We start from the raw sequence: 24,085 nt of genomic DNA, 5'->3' as shown, positions 1-24,085 counted from the left end.
ACCCGATTTTGAATTTCGTTAGTGCCATGCTTTATAATTTTAGCTTTTAATTTCAGATGTATTATGTTTCTAAAGAAAAATGCAATAAGAAATTTGAACACAAGACATCACATATGAAAAATAATGAACTAATTACTATGATAATTTTGTGAAAATATCTCTATATTTGCTTTTTAGAGTCAAATGGTGTCACCATTCGAAAAAAATTCTAAAATGCCCTTAATTAATATGTTAAGTTAAAATTATCAAAATTATTAATTTTTTAATTTAACCTTTGATTTATCATTGAGATTAGATCTCACGGTTATCATAAATTACTTAATTCTTCCTTGAATGAACCTATATATATATATATATATACGCACACACACACACAAACACACATACATATATATAGACATGTTCAAACGAGAACATTAACTATTTAAAAAAAATAAAATGTACAAAAACATATATGATTTACGTACAAAATCATACATGATCTGGCACGACTTTGCCCGCAACTTAACTCACAGCAAAAGTCGTCAGTTTCCATTTTTTAAGTTAATATAAAATCACATGTAATTTTATACATTAATGATATTTTTATCGTTTTCGTAAATAGTTAGGGTTCTCATTTGAACTTCATTTATCTCTCTCTTTATATATATAAATTAATACATTAAGTAACAAATACATATATTATTTAATTATTATTACATTAAATATATTTTTAGTGTTTTTTTAATGTGATTTTTTTGTGTTAATGTTTAGAGGACCCGTTATTTTCATTGTTTTTAGTAAAAAAATTTAATGATTGGATTAGAGATGTGAAGAATTGTTGTGGGTCCTACATTGTAATAAAGTACAAAAAGAGGAGAAAAATGGGTAAATAATTATTTTTATTAAAAAAATTTAAATTTAAATTTAGTCAAAGAAGGTTCTGATATTATATGATTAGACCCCACGGACAAGAAGGTTCCGAAGAGCATAAAACAAAATCGTACAATGAGTTGGACTTGTTGGGCGTGGAATAATGACTATGCTTTTGCTTTTCAGTACTTTGCCATTTTACCACCCTCTACTTTCTATGAATATACTCTTCAGTCCGTTGACTTCTTAAAACATGTACTAGTACAATTTCAAGCCATCTTTTTGTTTAAAAAAATTAATCCAACGGAAACCCACAACAAAGAAGTTACTTTTTTCCATACTTAGAAGGCATGGACGATCGATATTTTGAAATACATATAGAAGAATCTTGTATTTGTTAAGATTACGTTATGCAACATTTTTTAAAGTATATAATATTTAGATACATTATGAAAATTGATTCAGTTATTTGGCTAACTAATCAGTAGAGTGTCATACAAATCATATTAGTGGTGCGAATATTAGGTCTTTTGTTCAACAGATGTAACTCCTACTGAATTATCAACATTTGTAGTTTCAAAAGCAAGACATGTCGAGAATTCTTAACTCTTCCAGAGTGGTATCTCACTGATAATAAGGTTTCGAGTCATACTCTGAGAGATTGTCGATCCTTGATACTTAATGACGACATATAGCTCAAAGTATAGGGACCAAAAGTGGAATATTTTAAAAACTTGTTCAGGAATCTTTTTGTCTTGAACAAAAAGTTAGAACGGCAAATACGCGTATCAACTTCCTCTCGGTCTCTTTCTCTCTCTTCAATTCATTTCGTTCAAGCAGCAGCAGCCATCGTTGGAAGCACAAAATTCGATCGATAAACGCTCATCGTTGAATTTTGGATCCGTAAAAAGTTGAAGGATTACGGTCAAAATTCAATTTTCCCCAAATCGATCGGCTATATGGCCTCCTCAGCGAACTACGTTCTTCTTTGATTCTTGCTTAATTGAGCTGGTAAGAATCCCCTCTTCTTCCATGTACATTTCAATAGAAACTCTGTAGTTGTTATGTTTCTTCATCGTCCTTGATCATTAAGTAATTCCCAGGATTTCGATTTGTAAATCGATTTCCTGATTAGAACTCCTAAAGAAGATACATTTCTAGGGTTTTCTTACAGCTTGATCATGTACGTGATCTGGGTGCTCATTCAGAAGATTTGAGATTATTTCCGTATTGAGGGTTTGATTTGTTCGAACCTTTTCTAAAGCTTATACAAAGTTCGGTAATTTAGAGATAAAATGTCGTCAGCTGGTGTTATTGCCATCCGCCCACTTTGTGACGACTCCATTTTGCCTTCGTTTCCTGTACATAACGAAGAATCGATTCTGATTCACTTAGCTATGTCGGGTTCTGTGGTTCCAATGAGGGTCTTGGAGTCAGATTCAATTGAATCCGTGAAGCTTCGGATTCAAGGCTATAAGGGGTGTGTTGTGAAGAACCAGAAGTTGGTTTGTGGAGGCAGAGTATTATCCCGAAGTAAGTCTTTGGTTAGGGACTATGGTGTTGGTCATGGGAATGTGGTTCATTTGGTTGTCCAGCTTTCCGATCTCAAAGTGATCCATGTGAGGACTTCATGTGGTCAAGATTTCACTTTCCATGTCGAGAAGAATCGTGATATTGGTTATGTGAAAAAGCAGCTTGCAAAGGAAAAAATTGACATCGATGAACAAGAAATCTTGTGGGAGGGTAAGCAGCTCGAGGATGAGAGACTTATAAATGATATCTGTAAATATAACAACGATGCCGTGATTCGTTTGTTTGTTAGGAAGTCTGCAAAGATTCGAGCTACACCTGTACAGAAGAATTTTGATCTCACCATTGTCGCACCACAGTCGAATGATTCAAGAGAATATGATCTTGCTGTCAAACAACTTCAACATGGAGCTAATGGTATAGAATATTATGGGTCAGTTGCTAAAGAAGCTGCAAGTAGAAATCTTTGGTTGGAACCAGTAATTGTTAACCCAAAGGCTGCATACCCTTGTGGCCTATTAGACCTGGTTACCTCTACCAATGAAGGTTTGAGGAAAGGGAATTATCCAATAAGGTCTTCTGAGGGTACAGGGGGAGCATATTTTATGATGGATGCATCAGGGACTAAATATCTATCTGTTTTTAAGCCGATTGATGAAGAGCCTATGGCTGTAAATAACCCCAGGGGTTTACCATTGTCAGTGGATGGTGAAGGGCTAAAGAAGGGGACAACTGTTGGTGAGGGTGCATTGAGGGAGGTTGCTGCCTATATTTTAGATCACCCAAAAGGCGGACATAGGTCTTTCTCTGGTGAACACAAGGGATTTGCTGGGGTCCCACCTACTCTGTTAGCTATGTGCTTGCACGAAGGGTTTAACCATCCAGATGGTGTAAAGGAGAAGATTGGGTCGCTGCAGATGTTCATGGAAAATTGTGGAAGTTGTGAGGATATGGGTCCTAGTGCTTTTCCTGTAGAAGAGGTACATAAGATCTCTGTGTTGGATATTAGGATGGCAAACGCAGATAGGCATGCTGGAAATATTTTGGTGAACAAAGAGGAAGATGGTCGATATGTGTTGATTCCTATTGATCATGGATACTGCCTGCCTGCCAGTGTAAGTGCTTGCTTTCTGCTTCATAACTTAATTCTCAGGATCTTAGATTAAATCGTCCTTCAAACTGTTTTCTTACGTTTTTTGGCAGCACCATTGAACTCCATTTTTGAAAGCATTATAGTTCTAAGTATTTGCTTTTGAACTCCATTTTTAAAGACAGATAGTTTGATTACCCTGAAATGTGGTTGAGAATGGTTCTTGATTTCTTGCCCTGTATTAAGAAACTACAAGTTAACATAACACTATGGGGACCATTTGGGATCATGGTTTCAGGCTCCCTAGGGTGCTGTATTTTTGGAAAATACCTCTTACTGATTTATCAGTTTATAAAAACAAAATCTTTTTTATTCTGCTTTCAGTCTTGAGCACCACCTCTTGTCAATAAGAAGTGAAATAAGATTTCCGAGTTCAGAACCTCTTAAAATAAACAGCCGTGAATTCCTCGGTTCTACTTTACTCATCTAGACGAGAAATTCATATTAAAGTTACTTATTTGCACAAGGACTCAGTATTTTTTTTGGTTTCTGCAGTTTGAAGACTGCACATTTGATTGGCTCTACTGGCCTCAAGCTCGCCAACCATTCAGTCCCGAAACTGTCAACTACATCAAATCACTGGATGCTGAGGAAGACATTGCTCTACTTAACTTTTACGGCTGGAATTTACCCTCAGGATGTGCACGCACTTTTCGAATATCCACCATGCTACTCAAGAAAGGTGTGGAGAAAGGATTCACCCCTTTTTCCATTGGAAACATCATGTGTAGGGAAAACTTGAACAAGAAATCCGTGATTGAAGAAATTGTCCAAGAAGCCGACGATCTTGTTCTTCCTGGTTCAAGTGAGGCTGCATTCATTGAGACTGTTTCTCAGATCATGGATCGCCGTCTGGGTTTATTTGCCTAACAAAGGTCCATAGATGATAAAAATTAGTATATAACTTCATTTCTTTTGTGTATAAGACCTTATGTGCATATGTTTTTGGTACATATGTATATATGAGGGTGGATATGTCCCAAAATCCTTCCAAGCAGTTAAAGAATGAGGTTTTTAAGTTTAAATATGTTTAAACATTTGATTTGTCCCTTTATTTGTTTTGTATTTTGATTTGTTGCTTTTGGATTAAGTCTGAATTTGAGTGGGGTTGAAGACATTGTTGAATTCTCGAAAATAATATGTATGTACCAAATGCTCCTAAGAAGAACAAAGAACATAACTTATAGGAGATGTTTTAGACTAGAATCTTGTGGTTGTGTGTGTGTGTATATATGTATATATTTTTCCCCTTACATTTGTTTTATATGAATACGTACAGTTGGAAAATTTTATATTGTGGCTATTAGACCAGTTATTTTGTTGTATAGGTTAAGAGTGAAATAAGGCTTACGAGAGGAAGTTGAAGTTGCATAAATGAGAATGCTCAGATGGATATGTGGAACTAGGTTTCATAGGGTACTGAACGAGGTCTTTCGGACAATGTTGGGAGTTGTGTGCATCACAGGTAAGTTGAGAGATGCAAGAGAGAGCGGCTCTAATGAGGAGGATGGAAAGTATGATGGTCGAGGGGGCTAGGAGGAGGGGTAGGTCAAGGAGGACATGGGATGAACAACTGAGGTTAGTCATGGTGGCTCTAGACATTTACAAGAACATGATCTTGATAGGAATTACCGGAGACACAAGATTAGGGTAGTAGACGGGTCAGGGATCTGTAGCTAGCATGGCCGGGAGCTCGCAAGGCAGATGATAGAGGGTAGGGTAGCAAGCTGGCAGTTAGGTTATAAGAGTCCTTCGTTAGACTAAGGGTGTGTAGTTTTTCTTGCATTCGCTATGTTTTCTTGCACCTTCTGCATATATGTTGTTGACTACTAACTTATTCGATAGTTTCTTTTTTCAGGTCACTTTGCTACCTTCACGTTTTGGATATTTCTTCGGGGAAACTATTTTTATTCCGAAAATGTAACCAACGTTTATTAGAAAAAGCAACCCCGAAGATTTGGGACCAAAGTCATTGATTTATAATGTTATAGGAATTTACAACTATGCTACGAAAAGTGCACTCTTCCACAAGCTGTAATTTTTCATATTAATCCGCTTTATTCTTTTGAGAGTAGATGCCAGATTTGTGTACGTTACACCCACACCCATACACTTGGCTCGTTTTGGTTGTCAGTTCAAATCTGTTTGTTTTTCATTAATTAAAAAACAAACAACGACAACCATTATGATTGTTTTTCAACGTCCATGTTGTGCTAAGGACGCCTCAGAGAATCTTCGATATTTTTTCTGTAATTTCTTTAAAATATAGAAGTACAAAGTCAACTCAAACAATTATCTTATTTAAGATATCCCAGCATTTAATTATCTTAATAAAATATTCAATGCATATAACACTTCAAAAGAATTGCTAGCAGTTATATCTTGTGTAGGGGAAAAATGGTAAATTGCTATAACTTCATATGGGAGGGAGTTCAAATCCATATGCTTTGCAAACAGATTTCTTACACTAATAGTAGTAGTATCATTGCCCTATACAACTCCCACACAAATATGAAAATTAGGCCTCCATTCACCATTTTTTTTTCTTTCGTTGCGCATTTGTGGGTCCCATTTTAAACGACGTTTATCGTATAAATGTCGTTAGGACCCACAAAAAAAGGAAACGAGTTAACTAACAAAGGTTCGGAATGCATACATTACTACCATCAGAGTTGGGCGGTTCTTTCCAAATCCGACCAGTAACTCTCAACTTCAATTCTTTCCTATCTCCTCCTGAGAAAAACAGAGCCATATTCCGCTGAATTATCAGACCATCATGGCTGTCCCTAACCTTTCTGTGACCATCTCTAATGCTCCGAGGGGTACCCTCCCAGATGAGTTTTCTGCCATTCCCGCCAACCTCCAAGCTGTAACGGTAGTTACGGGCATCGTTTTCGTCACCCATGAACCGGAGAAACGCCATGTAGACGGGCGCCATGCTGAGCTGGAACGCTTCAAAGTGGAGACAAAAATACTGCCCAAAGCAGTTGAAGACCTGTATGTATATACAAAACATGATGAAACAAATAGCATCAATAACCAAACCAAACAAGCCCATTATATCCCATTCTCCAAAACGAAGAATCAAAAGTCAAAATCTTCAAAGAAAATGTAATCATTTCCAACAGCTTCTCTATTTTGGAGATTACAATATAGAATTGTAATCTCCCTCCGTCCCCAACTAAATGTTCACAATTCTATTTTAGTAAAATAAGTGTCCACTATTAAATTATAAGTGCATACTTTCCCATTTAGTTCATCAAAAGTGAAATAATACATTTTCTAAAACTTGTGACTTTTTTATATGTGGACACTTGTTTTGGGACAGAGGAAGTATTATTATAATATTCAATACTTTTCATAAAATATTATTTCTCTCCCCTATAAATTTAATTTCAAGGATTCTCATTGGTAGAAAGAATAAAAAAATTCTTTCATATGCAATCATTTTTGGAGAGTTCTCCAAATTTGGAGAATTTCACCCTCTCTTTCCTACTTTCTCCATTTTGGAGAAGGTTTTGGGGAATCTGTTGGAGCAAAATCTCCATTTTAGAGAATCTGTTGACGCTCTAATGCCCCATAGCTTGAAGCAACAGACTGACCATATAACCTCCGGATCAACTCAAAACCATGGTGGTAGTCATTGGTAGCCTACAATTTTGAGCTTATAGGGATCTCACAGATCTATTTTTCTATTCATGTGGGACAAGTTGTTACAGGTGGGTCTGGCGGTTAAGATGTATGAAGGCCCGACCTCTACTCCAAAAGATAGAGCAATTGTTTCCATGAAAACTGAATCAGTAACTCAGAAGGATCAAAAATAACTCAAGAAACGAGATATAGTTTGCCTTTTTAAGTCAAAGGAACCAACTTTCAAGATGTATGCAGGCCTGTCCTCTAATCTACAAAGTAGACGTGTTTGTTTCTGTGAAAACTGAATGAGTAACTCAGAAAGATTAAAGATTGACTCAAGAAACAGGATAAGTTTGACCTTTTAAGTCAAAGGAACCAACTTTCAAGATGTATGCAGGCGCCTGACCTCTACTCTTAAAAGTAGAGCAGTTGTTTTCATGAAAATTGAATGAATAACTCGGAAAGATTAAAGATTAACTCAAGAAACGAGATAAAGTTTGACTTTTAAGTCAAATGAACCAACTTTCAAGTACAAAGTTAATATGGGTAAAGCAGGTAACAGCATTAAACTTCACAAAGAAAATGTAAAGATGGTGTAAATTTATAACTACATCAAAAAAATGTGAACTTTGGCTTTTAAAGTCAATGGAACAACTTTCCAAGGTCAAAGTCAACATGGGAAAGTAGGCAATCAMATTAAACCATTTAGAAAAATGTAAATTTGTAACAGTAGTGGGAGGTTCAAATAAGAATGCTAAATAGAAGGTAAGAAGGACAGGTTGGGGAAGGTTCATATGTGAATCCTTGAAAAAATCTCTTTGAAGATGCATATGTGAAACCATATGAATAATCTATAATGTCGGTTCACATATGCATCTTTAAAGAGATTTTTTCAATGATTCACATATGAACTTTACCTTAGCTTTTCCTTCTTACTTTCTCATGATATTTAGCCTTCTTATTTGAACATGCCATGTAAAATTAAGATAAATGTGAATTTTGACTTTTAAAGTCAATGGAACAACTTTCCAAGGTCAAAGTCAACACGGCAAAGTAGGCAATAACATTTCTAAATGTAAATTTGTAACAGCAATTCAAGAAATGAGGTAAGGTTTGACTTTTGAAGTCAATGGGGCCAACTTTCAAGTTCAAGATCAACGAAAGTAAGCACGCAAAATTGAATCAATGAGTTTGCACACTTGTTGTTAAAGGGCATAGCCTACACCTGAAAGGGCATATGTTTTCACCCTTAATAATCAAAGAACTAGTTGATCGTTTATTACTTGACCATTTGACCAACCTAGTATAAAGCCTATGCCCCAAGGGTATCGACATATGCTTTTATACATCCAAAACAAGGTTTATTTTGGATAACCGTGGGTGTCTAGTCCCCGCTTGTGCGCACCTCGACTAATCCTATGAGGCCCTGAAGATTACATCCACGAAAATCCCAAGTGGCCCTGAAGAGATTCGAACTGGCGACCATGAAAGTCAAAAGATCGCACGTCTTATGAGCACTTGGCTCCTTTAGGGTGCCTTTAGTACGTAGGACAAGACAGTACAAAAACTTGTATCTCACGTTTGGGAGGACATTAGACCGGTTCAGGACAAGACCTCGGTGGAATCAAAAATGCATTTTTTCTGTCTCACCAAAATAGGTGGAACAAAAATCAAGCAGAAAGGAGAAGATTGGTAAATTACTGAATTACCCATATTAAAATTAAACCCTAAAACCTTTTAGAATTCTTTCACGTGCCAACTTACTCGGTCCCGTCCACGTACCAAACCCATCCTTAAAGTAATAATGCAAAAGAAAGATGGGATCTAAAAGATACTAACCGTTAGCATCCATGTGGCATTTTCAACTTCACGTGGATTGGACTTGACATAACGATGATTGAAAGTACATCCGGAGTGCATATCTACTTTATGATCATCCCTCAAATGTGAAACTAAATACGGGATATCCCCAACAACTGAGCACTCTGATCCCGCATACGGACAGCTGTACGGCCTAAAATTGCAAACGGCTTCATGTTTCAGCTTGCTATAGTATGGGAAGATCCCGGGGCATCCAAGGGAGCAGTATTTGCAGGGCAACTCGAGCGATTCAGCCACTTTTTCCAATGCAAGACACCTTATATCGCCAAGCTCTTGCCTACAAGTTGGACATCTGTTGTGAACTCGTGCCTTACAAGTGGAACAAAGCGTGTGGCCATTGTGACACTACAGAAAATCGCAAACTCAATTAGATTTATCAAAGAAGTACCCAGTTCTAGGTTATATGCTACCATGATCACACAAATATATATGATTTTGAGACTAAAAAGTCGAGTCAAATGTCAACTCAATTTTCTCGATTAAACCAAACTTGACCTCTATCCCAAAGAGTGGAGCGGTTGTTTCTGTGGACTTACTTTTTTGGGATGGCAATAGTTCTTGTTTTCATTTTATCCTAGAACATAGAACCGAAAAAAGAAGAGAAAAGGCCTCAAATAATTTCCAAGGGCCAAAAAAACCATGTAGTTTAATGAGCTAACATATGTAGGTACATAAGCAATGGATATTTATTCAGAGTTGAGTTCTAGTTAGAAGGAGAGTTAAGGTGAGAAATGTAAGAAGGGATCTCCACCCTTGGATGCACGTTAGGATGAGATGCACCGAAACAATCCCCGTATCGAGCGCAGTTCATGAGTGGGTTTGAAATTAAAGGTGATCAGGGGTCCAGATCCCTTCTTACGCTTCTCCCCTTAACTCTCCTTCTCACACGATTGTTCGCCAATTTATTCATGGCTAGAAATATATATATATATATATATAGAGAGAGAGAGAGAGAGAGACGAAGGATCGTGTGAGAATAGGAGTTAGGGTGAGAATTGTAAGAAGGGATATGGACCCTGATCACTTTTAATCTCACCCCCATCCCATGTATTGTGCTTGATGCGGGACTTGATCCGGTGCATCTCGCTGCATCTCATTAATGTTGATCTTCAATTAGGATTAATCCAAGGGTAGAGATCCCTTCTTACCGATTCTTACCATAACTTCCTTTCTCATCGGAACCCAACCCTATATATGTATGTATGCATATATATAGGGTCTTTCAAATGAGAAGGTGGTCAATTTGCGAAAAGTTCCAACATTTACACATGATTACATGTGATACGAACACTTAATCATAAGTGATTAAACATATGTTGCGTTGACCAGCATATTAGCGGGCGACCTTTGGTCATATTCACCAAGTCCCCCGCGTTCCTTATGACGTGTTTAATCATATATGAATTAGTGTCCGTAGCACATGTAATCATATATGATATTGGAACTTCTCACCTTCTCGTAAATTGATCAACTTCTCGCATGATACTCTCCCACCCAACCTTCACTCTCTCTCTCTCTCCCTCTCTCTCTCTCTCTCTCTCTCTCTCTCTCTCTCTCTATATATATATATATATATACTCCCTTCACTCAATGTGTCAGAATAGGTGCACAGGGTAATAAAAGTGTTTGACGAGTTATCATAATATCTTAAATGATCATTCAATAATAACAAAATAGAAGAATCTTATGAACCAAAGTCGAGGCTTGTAAAACAAAAAATGTAAAGAAACAAATAAGCAGGTTACGGTGTGTGCAAGGAAGCAATAAGAGCATCTCTAACAGCTACGCTATAATTATTCTAAAATGTAGCGTCTAAAATTGAAACCTCAAAAAAAATTACATTCAACTCCAACAACTACTCTATTTTAGTAATCCCAACATTAATTATTATTAAAATATTATATAAATTCATCGTCCCAATACACTTCTAAAAGAAACTTGATAAAAATATAATGCATTCAACCTCACGGGTGGAAACAATTAAAATAATACATCTTTCCTCAATATTAAGTTTTAGAGATTTCTACCTTCTCTCTTTTTTTCTCTATTTTAGCATATACTTTAACATAGTTGTTAGAGCAAAAAAACAAGCTCCTAAATCACCAAAATATCTACTTTAGCATAGCTGTTGGAGATGCTCTAAGTACATTTAACTAAAACATTAGAGACTCATGTGCCGAAAATAGGTTAAACAAACAACAAGACACAGAGCACATTACTGACAAGCAAGAAGAAAAACTAAGACCAGTGCAGAACAAAACAAATTCAGCATATGTTCAACCCTCAAGTCCACAGTTTTCTATCAGATACAATTCTTTCTTTCAAGAAATAGAGATGTAATTAGATTTGGAAGCAAACCAGCTATTTCAACTTCAAAATTGTGACAATATTTTTCATAAAAATTCATGATAATTCACATTATCCAAATAAAGCAATATGTATTCAAACTGATGATAAAATTTTCATATAAACTTTGATTTAACAAAGTATGTTTAACCCCAAAAGTCAAAAAGATGATCATAACCCTAAAACCCCCAAATCAAACCTAGTTTCAATCCAAACAACAAATCATTCCAATTCCAATTTCAAGTATCGAAATTCAATCAACATAGATCAAATCCCTAAATCCAATCAGTTCAATAACATCAATCAAGAAGAAACAAAAATCAAGAGCCAAATCCATCGTTTCATATAATTAATTAGAGAGAGAGAAGAATATAAAAACCTGATGAATTGGAGGGTACATTGAATTGGTACAAACAGGGCATTCAAGAAGCTCATGAACACTGGTTGTGGGATGAATCGTCGAAGGAACAACATTAACATTATGAGTTTTGGAAGATGAAAATTGAGGATTAGGATTAGGATTAGGATTAGGATTGGGATTAGGATTGTTTTGATGAGGATGAGGATGAGGATGAGGATGAGGAGGACGATGATGATGGTGATTATGGTGTGGGATTGCATCATCAATTAATCCATCCGAAACCGAAACACATTCGATGTTATCGATTTCCATAATGGCAAAAAACAAGATCGAAATGGAATTGTTGGTGAAATTGGCCCAGAAAATGAAAAAGCTTTTCCCTCCCCAATTAGGTTAAAGACGATGAATCAATAACCAGGGGAGGGCGAAGGAGAAGGTGCTTTTTTATTTTTCTTGATAGGTTTTCTGGTATTTTGTTTTTATTTTGTTTTTGGGGGAGAATTGCAGAGTGTGAAAGCGGTGGACAGGGTTCAATATGGTTTTTTTTTCTTTATTTTTTTTTTTCTTAAATTGAAATGAAAACGGTGGATAATAAGTCAAGAACGCATCTATGATTCAAATATAGAGCTTAATAAGTTATATTTGTACATAATTTATTTATAATCTTGAATTTTAAGAAATATATATTAATAAACATTACTTCATATATAAAAGATGGTTTTTAAATTTTTATTAAATGTTTTATAATATAGTATATATATATATATATATATATATATATATATATTTGTTCCTATTTCAAGAATGGTTACAAAAAAGTTACGACGAAGTTGGTTTATGAAAAGGCTTATCAAATATTTACAAAAAAAAGTTATGATGAAGTTGGTTTACAGAAATATTGATGACAAAAAGGTTACACAAAAGAATGATAAACTCAGAATTCACATTATTAAATGTTACAAGATCAACATGTTACCAATTAAAATAATTATTTAATTATAAAATTCAAGATGTAGGGGAAAAAAAAGGTTATATCAAACAAAATGTACATCTAACCCAACTCCAAAGACTACATTTATGTTCCATGTGAGAGAGATAGAGGGGGGAGGGGTCTATTGTTGGGTCATAATTCTATGTACTTTTGCATTATTATTTAAAGCCATGAATATTTATAAACTCAATAATTCATTCAAATTTAAAACCCGGTTTTTAACACTTGTGAAAATACAGTGTATTTATGCAATGTTGTTTCATATGTGAAACATTCACAACATTTTTGTGTGTGGAAAAAAAAACAATTATGTACGTTTCACACATGAAATAACATTGTATAAGCATTCCTCCTTTTTGGTTTGTAAGAATCATTGGTTTTGTAAATGATTATGCGTCAAGTATGAACCAATAATAGACCCCTTTTAAACGCGTCACGTATGGAACAACACCATAAAAACAATGTATTTACACACATTTTTGTTTCAGATACGAAACAACACATAAAAACTTTGTAAAAGGAGGTACTCTAATTAATTACTACAGATTTAATATCATTTGAGCTTATGATCATTATCAAAATTCCTGAAGGTTAAGGAAGGCATAATAGAAGGATTACCTGTGTTTAAACCACTTTCTCATCAAGGATCAAACTTGGGTTATGGGACGTTTGGTGAACATGACAAGGACCGAAAATCTTACCCAGTAAGAGACATAACAAGAACCGAGGTATGAATCATACCTGATAAGTGAGGGAGAATGATTACTGGGTAAAAGACGCTTACCAACAATCCATTTTGATGACTGATAATGTTACCTGATAAGGGTTGTATCTCTTACCGGTAGCCACTTATTTATTTCTAGAATTTGTGTTAATATACCTGAAATATCCAAAGAAGTGGCAGTAGAGCCTATCTTTTTTCCTGCTACAGAACAAAATTATTACTTTTAGGCACCAAATTATAATAAACATCGTGTTGATGATATTTGGTTAAACTAATATAATCAATGAAATTTTGTTTTATATAATATTAATAATAAAAATATATTTCGTCCAACTTACAAATATAAAATATGTTTTATTCAACGTGAAAATAGAAAATATGAACCAGTAGGGTTGTCGTAGAATAGTAAAGTCTCGGGGGATGTAGTGGAAAATCTCAATTACATCGGGGCTCGAATCCAGGCTCTACCAAAGTCCTTAAGACCATGGCGGTTCACCTGTGATAACTCCAGAAGATTTGTGGTCGTCCGAGAGATTAGTCGATGCGTTTAAACTGGCTCATAGACCACATTTCAAACTACAACCAGACCGAGTTTTTTTAAGACAATTCATATGTTAGTTTATAAATAAACATCCAACGCTCAAAATGTTTATAGTTGATTTTAGAAAGAAACGTGTATAGTATAATGATCTCTAACTTAGGAAGCATTTGGTTTAACGAAATGTTTTTCAAGTACTTGAATTTTATAGAAGGATTTAAAATTAAAAAAGATTTTAAAATATTTAATTTGTAGGATTTAGAATAAAATAAAATTTGATTCTTTATAAATAAATTAAAAAAAATTATAATTGATTATAAAAATAATTCAATTGTTTTTACCTAATTGATTATTATAAATAATTTAAAAATGTTCGGATTATGTTCACAGTTTAGTTTACACCTTTTACCTCTTATAATTCTCATTTTGTTGGTCTAATTTTTCCACTACTTCTAAATGTTCACACAAAATCAAAATAAACAATACAATCTCAGTTTATCCCATTTAAAATAGAATAAATTGCATGAAAAGTAACGTATTTTAACTTAATTTTTATTTTGAGTAATGTACTTTCAAAACTTACATTTTGATACTTAAAATGTAAAGTTTTAAACATTTTTTTAAGTACTCGAGTAACCGGTTGAAAAACTAATTTTAGATTAAAAAAATTCATGTCACTAACCACATCAGCAAATAATACTAAGTTGGATACCACATCACTCGTCAAGTCAGCATGATAATCAGTTAATGCTTCAACCAGTTACCCGGATATTTAAATGTTTAAAACTTTACATCTTAGGTATCAAAATGAAAGTTTTGAAAGTACGTTACCCAAAATAAGAATCAAGTCAAAGTGCGTTACCTTTTCATACAATTTACCCTTTAAAATAACACCTTTGAGATGTATGCAAAGATGTCTACTATCTCATCAAAATGATGTTAAAATGATGATGTTAAATGGTTACTGATGAATAACATATCATTCTACAACCTTGCCAACCATGTTGGCCTCCGACTCCGAGGACACACATACCCTGTTCACCCTTCTCTCGGTTGTTCCGATCCCCGTGACCGAGGCCATCTATACGATCTCGTCAAAGGACAATTCCGACGTATGTGCCCTTCTTTACCACATCCAAAGCACCACACCCTCGTGTCGTTCTTCTTTTGACCAAATATATCTACATTCTTTCCGCCATTTCTATAATCTTCTTCATCCTTTAACCGATATATCAACTTATCAAGCGGTAGATACTCTTCTTGCATCAGTTTCGCTCGAATGTGCTTCCAAGAAGGAGGAAGTTTGGAAATAATGGCGCTAACATGGAAGTTTTCATCGATGTTAATCCCAGAAGCAGTGATCAAACCAGCAATCCTGTGAAGTTCCTGAACTTGTTCAATAACAGAAACCCCATCGATCATTTGAAACTGAATGTAAGTGTTGATGTGAGATCTTTTTGTTCCATAATCATCAGCGTACAATGACTTTAGCTCGTTCCATAATTCTCCGGCATTGAGAGTCTTTACGGAATATTGATCAAAGAGTTGGTCAGACAGGGAGTTCAAGATAGTTTGTCGACAGATGTAATCATCATTGATCCATTTTTGTGCACGAGATTTGGATTCAGAGATCTGTTCGGAAGTTGATTCTGGTGAAACGGGAATTTTTGGGCATGATTCGATGAGGACGTAAGAGATTTTCAACTGGTTTAGGAAGAATTCCATTTGGCGCTTCCAGCAGTAGTAGTTTCTCCCAGTGAAACGAGTGGTTGCAATAGGGATGAGTGGATGGATTTGGAGTTCTTCAACAACATGAGGTTCAGAAGCCAAGCTGGTTGATGGATTTGAAGCTTCGGCTTCACTTTGCAGTTTATCAAGCTCACAAGGTTCGGAAGCCAAGTTGGTCGATGGAGTGGAAGCTTCGGCTTCACTTTGCTTCTTCCCCATGCCTTGGCCTCTGAAAAACAACTAGTTACTGGCTCATTTCCACCCAGACTTTGACATTATGCTTAAATTTCAAAAACTAGATGCATATAATCATGAAGTTGGAAATACCAGAATTCCCTAGATGTGAGTTTGGTATGCTGACAATGCATCTTTGTCCTACTCAATTGATATCTTGTCATCGTTTAATGTTGTACCAAATGTGGACAAGAAGTTTTTATAATGTCTTGTCTTGTCCCGCATACCAAACGCACCCTATACCATCAAAAAAGCTTCCTCGATAAACCAAAATTCTCAACCGAGCATAAATAACAAGTATGAGATGTTTCTAAATTCTAATTCTCGGAATTACTGAATTTAGGTGTTCAAATAGCCAACAGCAGATCACACTATCAGGATTTCCTTACGACTGAAATTGATTACGAGACAGAGTTCAATTTCTTTTGGAAAAAGATAATATGAATTATATCATAATAGTCCATGATCTTATCATTAGTATTTAAATACATCATGCTAAATCTAAAGAATTGTTGACTACCAATTTTGCAGGTGAGAAATGCATTACAAATCAAAGTGAAATCACAACTGATTACATATTAGTTGCCAAAATCTAAAATCTATGGTTGTGGCCAAGTAACAAGTTTAAATCTAAATCTGTAATGAATTACAAAATTTCGTTATATTATCTTTCATGAAGTTTATCCAATCGGTGTCACATAAATCAAATGGTACACGATGAGTTAATTTTAGAAGAGGTCAAATGTTTAACTATTAATTTGGTTATATTAGAGATAGTTTTAACCACCTACAAAGAGAATGGATTCAAAAATCTAAGAAGGGTCTAAAATGTTTACTGGCCATCAGATTCGTTTTCTATTTTCTACAAGAATGTAATGAGAGGTATGGCTTTATTACAAATATTAATCGCCAGCATTAAACAAGTAAAATCTCGCAACAAACTAGAAAGCTCGATTAACAATAAGCTCTACTATATAGTTTATCCAGAAAAGTAAGTTTTACCTTATCCCTGCTTCCATCTTTGTGATGGCTGCTTCTATGTCAGAAAAACTTGAACGAAATGCAGACCATTGTTTAGGGTTCAAGGTAATTCCTGAAAAAGAACACAGAAAACCAGATCAATATGTATCATCATCAATAAAAATGTCTGCTTGTTTATAAATTAGGAAAAGTAAAGAAGTATCTGCTAATCCATTCAACAAAAAAGTAACAAAGGGTACCACGGATTGCAATTTACACACAAGAACATCAATTTAAAAGTACGAAACTGCCCATTATTTTTAATCTTATTTCCTGTATTTTGTTATAACATAGATGGTTGAATAACCTTTACCAGACACAAGAAGTCTAAAAGCAATATCTAATTCTAAACTGAAGTTGCATAACCCGGAAGGCACAAATGCAGTATTCATTTTAGAGGACAAAAGTGGAAGAACAAAAGTCTTGCAAAGTCCATAACTCTCGACACTTTTACCATGTAGACCAGATCTAGAGTCTAAACTTTCAAATGCTAAATGGCATCATTAAACATCTAGAGTATGGTAAGACATCATTATTTATTAAAACCCATTAACTATGCAGTAATAGATATACATATATCTTCCAAAATGGACCACCATTGAAAGTTTCAGAGTTTTCAAGGGAACTAACTGCCTTGACATGAGTGAATGCAGCATACTTCCTTCCCATTTTACCCTTAGTCCCTTACGATTGATGCACATTAAAAGCTCCAACAATCTTTTAAACAAAGAAAACTTTTTATCAGAATTTCTTTGTGATGTTACACGAGCTTAAAAGAAAGCACACACTTATCATCTGATCCAACTTTTCACCAATACCGCAGAATGTGAAATAATATATTGAAGGAAGTGAGCAGAAATAAGTATAAGGGCAATATAAGTAATGGCAGTAGCCAAAAATCATAAGAAATGATAAATGAGGTAAATCTATCCTATACAGGTTCATGAATTTGAATACTGTTCCTCCGTGCTTTTCCGTATACAGCCAAGTCAAGCCTCTTTTATTGATTTCCATGGATATTAATGTCATCCTACCCTATTTTCTCAGTGTTATTTACAGCCTACATATATGTCCTACTTCTCTTGGTCCAACTCTCCCCATCCCATGGCATATCCAGAGGCCTATTTGGAGATGACCAAAGTCCCTAACAATGTCAAAGTGGTGTTCCCCCACCTCTTTAATCTATCATTGTGACCCCCAATTCCTCTAGTTACTTTCTCTCCAATTTCCTGACATCAACATTTCCTTTATAGTAAGTTCATGTATATATCTTGTTTTCTTAGTATCCTGACTCAAAGCATAGCTAGTCTCAATGGCATGCTGTAAAATGTAGCCTTCAAGTTGAGTAGGATATGTGGTCACACAAAGCTCTTGATTGCCATCACCACATGGTCTACATGACTTAACCCATTGTCCTATGACAAGCATCCTCTTCAATCTCCCCTTCCTTTTGCAATATCGAACTCAAATCACGAAATATATCTTCTTAGACATCTCATTTCAAGACATATTACCATACAACTATTCTTGGTCATATCAACAAGGTTGCAACTAACCAAAAGGGTTGTGGCATAGTGGTTGAGGTCCTAGGGGATGTGGTGGTATATCCCATCTCCAAGGGTTCGATTCCAGGCATACATAACAATTGTGGCCACTGAGTTTATCAGGGCTGATTTCTTCCGTCACAATTTGCCGGGATTAGTCCAGCCTGGGACATTCTTCCAAAAAAACAAAGGTTGCAACCCACATACTCCTTTTCTGAGTCAATCTACGAAGCCTCGGATCGGTAAATATTTTTTAACAATCTTAGCTTCGATATTTCTACATTAAGTATACCCCAAGTTACCATGTTATTCCTTACATAAGCATGCCCTTTGGGTGCTAATCCTTGCATGCACACATAATGACATAGAAGTTGATAATAAGATGAGCTTTCTCCAAATTTAGTTTAAACGTATGCATAAAATGGAAGTGAATCTTTGGCATCATTTGTCATAGAAACCTATTATTGGAGAGGAGGGCATATATTTTATTCAGTGATTAGTTAGCACTCAACAAGAACTTATAAGATTTATATATTACTTCCCTTTAAAGGAAAATCAAAAAAGAAATCCCATCATTAGATTTGTGAAGAAAATCAAACAATGAGAATGAAAAAACCTTTACCTAATATAACTGAAAGATCAAAGTTATGAGAAGATTCACAGACTGTTGCTGCCAACAGATTCTACTATCTAATACAGTCATCAAATGTTGTGCACGAGTAATGACATGATAATACAGGAGCTGCAAGTGGTCACCTCTACCGGAAGGAAACACCTTTCCCTCTTTTTGATAGTACTCCCTTATTGACACCAATTTTGTCCCTTTGAATTTTTGAATTGACACTCTCCTCATTCCCGGTAGCTATACAACACAACGGAAGGAACACAATAATAAGAAGGAAAGTGACAAAAGAAGATACCCATACCAAAAGAGTTAAGCTCAACAATCAGATTCCTTCAGTTATCTCTTGATACAGATTTTTTCAACAGCCCAATACTAAGTCCGCAGTTGACAGATTGTTAATAAAGCTGCAAGTTTCCAAGCTTTTCTATCTTGAACATATTCAATATTCGAAAAGTAACATTCCAATCATTAAAACATGGTTAAATTTATCCTCATTGATCATCACAAAGATTTCTTACAGTAAAATATCATGATAGAGTTAAAAATGCTACTAATCCAGATAACTAGATTACTAGTAACATCTAAGAGCTTTGAACAATCTAAAGTTTTCCCTCAACTACCAAAAAGTAGTTGGATTTATAAACTCTAATCTTGAACAATCTAACTAAACCCATGTGTTGATACCGATATGCACTAACATTTGAACACAACAACTTCTGAAATTTAAACTTCAAGAAATCATGGATAAAACTCAAAAACATCTAAGCACCGTATCACCTTAGATTTCTCTGACGTATTTCGAATCATTTCCTCGTTGTTCTTAAATTAATCGAAACGTTAGGTTTTCGAAAACACACCTTACAGATAACACACCCACCACCATCGTCTACAGGAAATTTCTCCGTCTGCACTTCCTCCACCCCTTGGGTTTCTCCTTGAACTTCATCGACCGGCGAAGAAGACAGCAAAAAGGACTCAAGGATTCGTCTAACTAGCCGCTTGCTAGCGAGACTAGAAAGGTCGACGCCGAGCAGTTTTTCCGCCTCTCTTCTAACGGAGAGTTCGGTGGCGATCTCTAAATCGGCAGCTTTAAGGATTCCGATCACTGTTTCTTCGAGTTTCCCCTGGTTTAGTTTGAATTCCATTGGAGGGAGCTCAATGGTGAAGAGGAAAAAGAATTATACGACTACTTCTATACCAGTGCCAAATGCCAATAATGGAAATTAAGAAAGTTAGTTTTGGTCCTTCGACTTTTTTGGTTTTAACAAAAATCGTTCTTAGTTTTCATTTATTCTTAACTTGTCATTAACAACGTTTGTAAAATCTCTTGGCGCTCATCTCTTCCATTAACGACCATTATGTTTTTTGTTAACTTTAATTAATTGAGAGGTATCTTCTCATTTTTCATTTTCAAATATTTTTACAAAATTATAGCATATTAATATAACTTAATATCAAAATATATATATATATATATATATATATATATACATATATATATATATGTTTATATTATATTATAAAATATTTGACAAAAACTTTTAAAACTTATTCTTTATGCATGAAGTATTGTTTATTGATGCATTTATTTAAAATTCAAGATTGCAAATAAATTGTACGTAAATACAACTTATTAAAGTTTTATATTTGAATTCGTGTAACTAATTTTAGATAAACATAATTAAATAGAGGATAAACATCTCATTTCAAATATTAAAAAACTAAAATATAATTAGGATAATATTGAGTTCTAACAAAATACTTCATTATTATCTTTATAAAAAGTGATATTATTAAACCAAAAATTAAAAAAAAATGAATAAAAAAATACACAAAAAAGCAAGAAATTTTAACTAGTTAGTCTGATACTAATATCAATATATTTTTTATTTTTATGATATATTCATATTTATATTTTAATCAAAAATAAAAACATTGTCGCTTTTTGAAAATCACATAAAACCGTATTGTAACATCGATTAAAACAAAAAAACGAAACACTAAAATGAAGATGTATCTCGATACATTGTGCGAGTACCCTTATAGTATATATTTAAACGCATATGTAGTTGCTCCCCACTGTGATACATTCCTCCCTTGACGCCCATCTTCTCTTAGTGTCTAATCACCATGACTCATACCTTCTTTCCATCTTGTTGTCCTTTTCAACGGATCAACCATCGATGCTCATTCTTGAGGCTTTTTGCCCTCAGCACATGCCTATAGCTTTGATGATCTTGTTTAGAAACATTACTCGATATGTTTCTGGGTTCTTGTCTCTGAGCCAACCCAAGCTCATGCTCATGCTTGTCATCAGAGGCCCTTCGCATGAGGTCACTACAAGAACAACCGAAGACAAGGTTTTCTAATGTTAAATCTGATAGTTATAGTAAACAAGGTTTCAATGGTTGAGCTGTTAGTGATTTGGGAAGGGTCATTCTTTTATTAGTTTTGTTCGATTTTACAATTGATGCAGTTTTAAAGAACAAACAAAAACAACAGTAAGTTCCTCTTTTTCTTTTTCTTTTCTTTTTTTGATTAACCTGGATATCCAACCCGCTATGCGAATCGACAAATCTTAGAACGACCACCTGCTTTGCAGGTAGCTCAGAGTCACTGCATTTGAACCTCCGTGGCCACAAGGGGATTTTTATTCCTCCTTGGATTTGAACCTGAGACCTCCAGGCACTTTTGACCTTTGGAACCCAAATTCAAACCAATCAGGCACCACCCTTGTAGTTTAAGTTCCTCTTTATGTTCACCATATCAGGAACAAAACCCATATTGTGGTTCTATTTTTTTAAGAATTTTTTTTTTTTTTTTGATATGGAGGGGGGAGACCTCCTATCAAGTAAAAAAACCATAAACACAAGAACAGAATACGCGCTCGGGTAGGTACGAACCACATCCACCGAAATAACCAAGGCATCCCGAAAAAGAGGAAGAAAAAAAAGAAACCAACCACAAGCAAAGGACCTAGGCGGGCCAAGCCTAGGAAACAAATGGGAAGAACACCAAATGACGGGAAAATGGGCCTAAACAAGGCACACCCTAGAACGACCTAAGACAAACGGGACCCGAAAGACACACAAAGACAACACCACACAAAACCAAGGGGAGACCACAAAGCAAAGAAATCAAGGAACACCAGGAGAGGAGCCATCTTCTCAGACATCTGGGAGGGAGAGATATCACTAGTAAGAAATCGTGTAGTGTCGCCATCGTCCGACTCAACTTCAATCATGTCATCCTCATCAAGGAGGTCATCCTGATCAAGAGGATCATCCTCAATCTTAGAAGGAGCATAGGGGGTGTTTTTATTATTATTATTTAGATTTAATGTTTTTTGATTTAGTTTTTATGTTTTTGATTTAAATGGATTTTGAATCTAATTTTCTTTAATGATATTTTTTTTATGTTCACCCAAAATCACTTGATGTTCTTGATGGGTTAAGGTGGAGAAGATAAAAATCAAATAGCCGGAAAAAATATTCAAAAAACAAATTTAACGGTGACCAAAATACCCATCATTTACGAAGAGTAATTGCAACTCCCCTGAAGATCATTCGACTTTAATTTTCAATTATATTTATATTTAAAAAAAATAAAAGTAACAACTTCCCTTACACATATACGCAGATAAGTTTCCTCAACAAAAACACACGATCATCTAGTGTATAACCAGCAAGGCATAAAAAGCTGTTGAAGCATCATTACAACAATAAATGATCGATTCAGATGTTTTTAGATATAATTAAAATTATATTTTTTTAACTTTATTTTAAACTATAAAACTTATCGACGAGTGGTGTCTGATATACTCAACCATAAGATGCATATGCTGATTGTTTGTAGTAAGTTTCATAAGATTGAAATCTAAACCCTGAGTTGTCCTCATAGACACTTTTGTGTATCTTAAATATTTCAAATGTATTATAATCTAGAAAATTAAAAATATTAAAGATCGTGGTTTGTTAGTTATCAAGATCAAAGGGATGTAAAATATAAATATTGGCAAATTCGTGAAAAAATAGCATTAGGAGAATAAATCCTTTTTTTTAATAATGACAAACTTAAATAGATGCGTTTAGGAATTGACATATTTAAGACTAGAAGGATACTCGTGCAATGCATCGAGACAAATCTCGATTTCAATGTCTAATTTTATTATTTATCTATGTCGATATAATACGGTTTTATGTGGTTTTGAGAAAACGATAATGTTTTTTGGTTTTGAATAAAATATAAATTTTAAAATATCATAAAAATTTGAAAAACAATATTTGGATATTAGTATTAAATTAGCTATTTATCTTGTTTTGTGTAATTTATTTGATTCAAAATTTTTATTATAATTTAATTTAGGTTTAATAATATAATTTTTTATAAAGAAAATAATTAAGTATTTTGTTAGAATTCAATGACTATCCTAATTATTTTTTAAATTTTGTATATTTAAAACAAGATGTTTATCGTGTATTTGATTGTATTTATTTGCAGTTGGTTACACGAATTCAAATATAGAACTTTAATAAGTTATACTTATGCACAATTTACTTGTAATATTGAATTTTAAGTAACATACATCAATAAACAGTAATTCATGCATAAAAGATGGTTTTTAAGAGTTTTTGTCAATGTTTTATAATACTAGAAGAGTACTCGCGCAATGCAACGAGATACATCTCGRTTTTAATGTTTTGTTTTATTCTTTGTCTCTGTCGATATTATAATACAATTTTTTTATGCGTTTTTAAGAAAGCAATAATGATTTTATTTTTGAATAAAATATAATTTTGAAGATGTCATAAAAATTTGAAAATATATATATCAATGTTAATATTAAATCAACTGTTTAAAAGTTCTCAATTTTTATTTAATTCTTTAATTTATTTTGTTTTAATATAATTTAATTTAAGTTCAATAAC

At 34.3% G+C, this 24,085-nt stretch overlaps 3 protein-coding genes across 6 annotated transcripts; 1 reads left to right on the top strand and 2 right to left on the bottom strand.

The window, feature by feature from the left end:
* The first annotated feature begins 1,730 nt into the window (after positions 1-1,730).
* On the top strand, positions 1,731-4,773 carry LOC112527009 (phosphatidylinositol 4-kinase gamma 4-like). 3 transcript variants are annotated; one of them, XM_025137482.1, is made up of 3 exons: positions 1,731-1,863; positions 2,027-3,497; positions 4,028-4,773. In XM_025137482.1, the coding sequence occupies exons 2-3, from the start codon at positions 2,148-2,150 to the stop codon at positions 4,400-4,402; spliced, it is 1,725 nt and encodes a 574-aa protein (XP_024993250.1). In that variant the 5' UTR covers positions 1,731-1,863; positions 2,027-2,147; the 3' UTR covers positions 4,403-4,773. The 3 variants fall into 3 exon arrangements, with proteins under 3 accessions (XP_024993250.1, XP_024993249.1, XP_024993248.1); XM_025137481.1 differs by having other exon boundaries at positions 2,014-3,497; XM_025137480.1 differs by having other exon boundaries at positions 1,731-3,497.
* Positions 4,774-5,919: 1,146 nt separating this feature from the next.
* On the bottom strand, positions 5,920-12,198 carry LOC112526984 (E3 ubiquitin-protein ligase SINAT5-like). Its single transcript, XM_025137447.1, has 3 exons — positions 11,772-12,198; positions 9,005-9,391; positions 5,920-6,527 (listed from the first exon to the last, which is right to left on the bottom strand). Exons 1-3 carry the CDS (start codon positions 12,063-12,065, stop codon positions 6,165-6,167), a joined length of 1,044 nt encoding a protein of 347 aa, XP_024993215.1. The 5' UTR covers positions 12,066-12,198; the 3' UTR covers positions 5,920-6,164.
* A 2,734-nt stretch (positions 12,199-14,932) lies between these two features.
* LOC112526751 lies at positions 14,933-20,314 on the bottom strand. 2 transcript variants are annotated; one of them, XM_025137161.1, is made up of 4 exons: positions 20,015-20,314; positions 19,289-19,394; positions 16,971-17,061; positions 14,933-15,963 (listed from the first exon to the last, which is right to left on the bottom strand). In XM_025137161.1, the coding sequence occupies exons 1-4, from the start codon at positions 20,300-20,302 to the stop codon at positions 15,045-15,047; spliced, it is 1,404 nt and encodes a 467-aa protein (XP_024992929.1). In that variant the 5' UTR covers positions 20,303-20,314; the 3' UTR covers positions 14,933-15,044. The 2 variants fall into 2 exon arrangements, with proteins under 2 accessions (XP_024992929.1, XP_024992930.1); XM_025137162.1 differs by having other exon boundaries at positions 19,935-20,083.
* Between the last annotated feature and the right edge of the window lie 3,771 nt (positions 20,315-24,085).

Source organism: Cynara cardunculus (genome assembly GCF_001531365.2).
Source record: "Cynara cardunculus var. scolymus isolate 2C chromosome LG 14, CcrdV1, whole genome shotgun sequence".
Classification (NCBI taxonomy): Eukaryota; Viridiplantae; Streptophyta; class Magnoliopsida; order Asterales; family Asteraceae; genus Cynara; species Cynara cardunculus.
The sequence above is the reverse complement of the archived record's forward strand: the minus strand, read 5'-3'. Positions and strand labels throughout refer to the sequence as shown.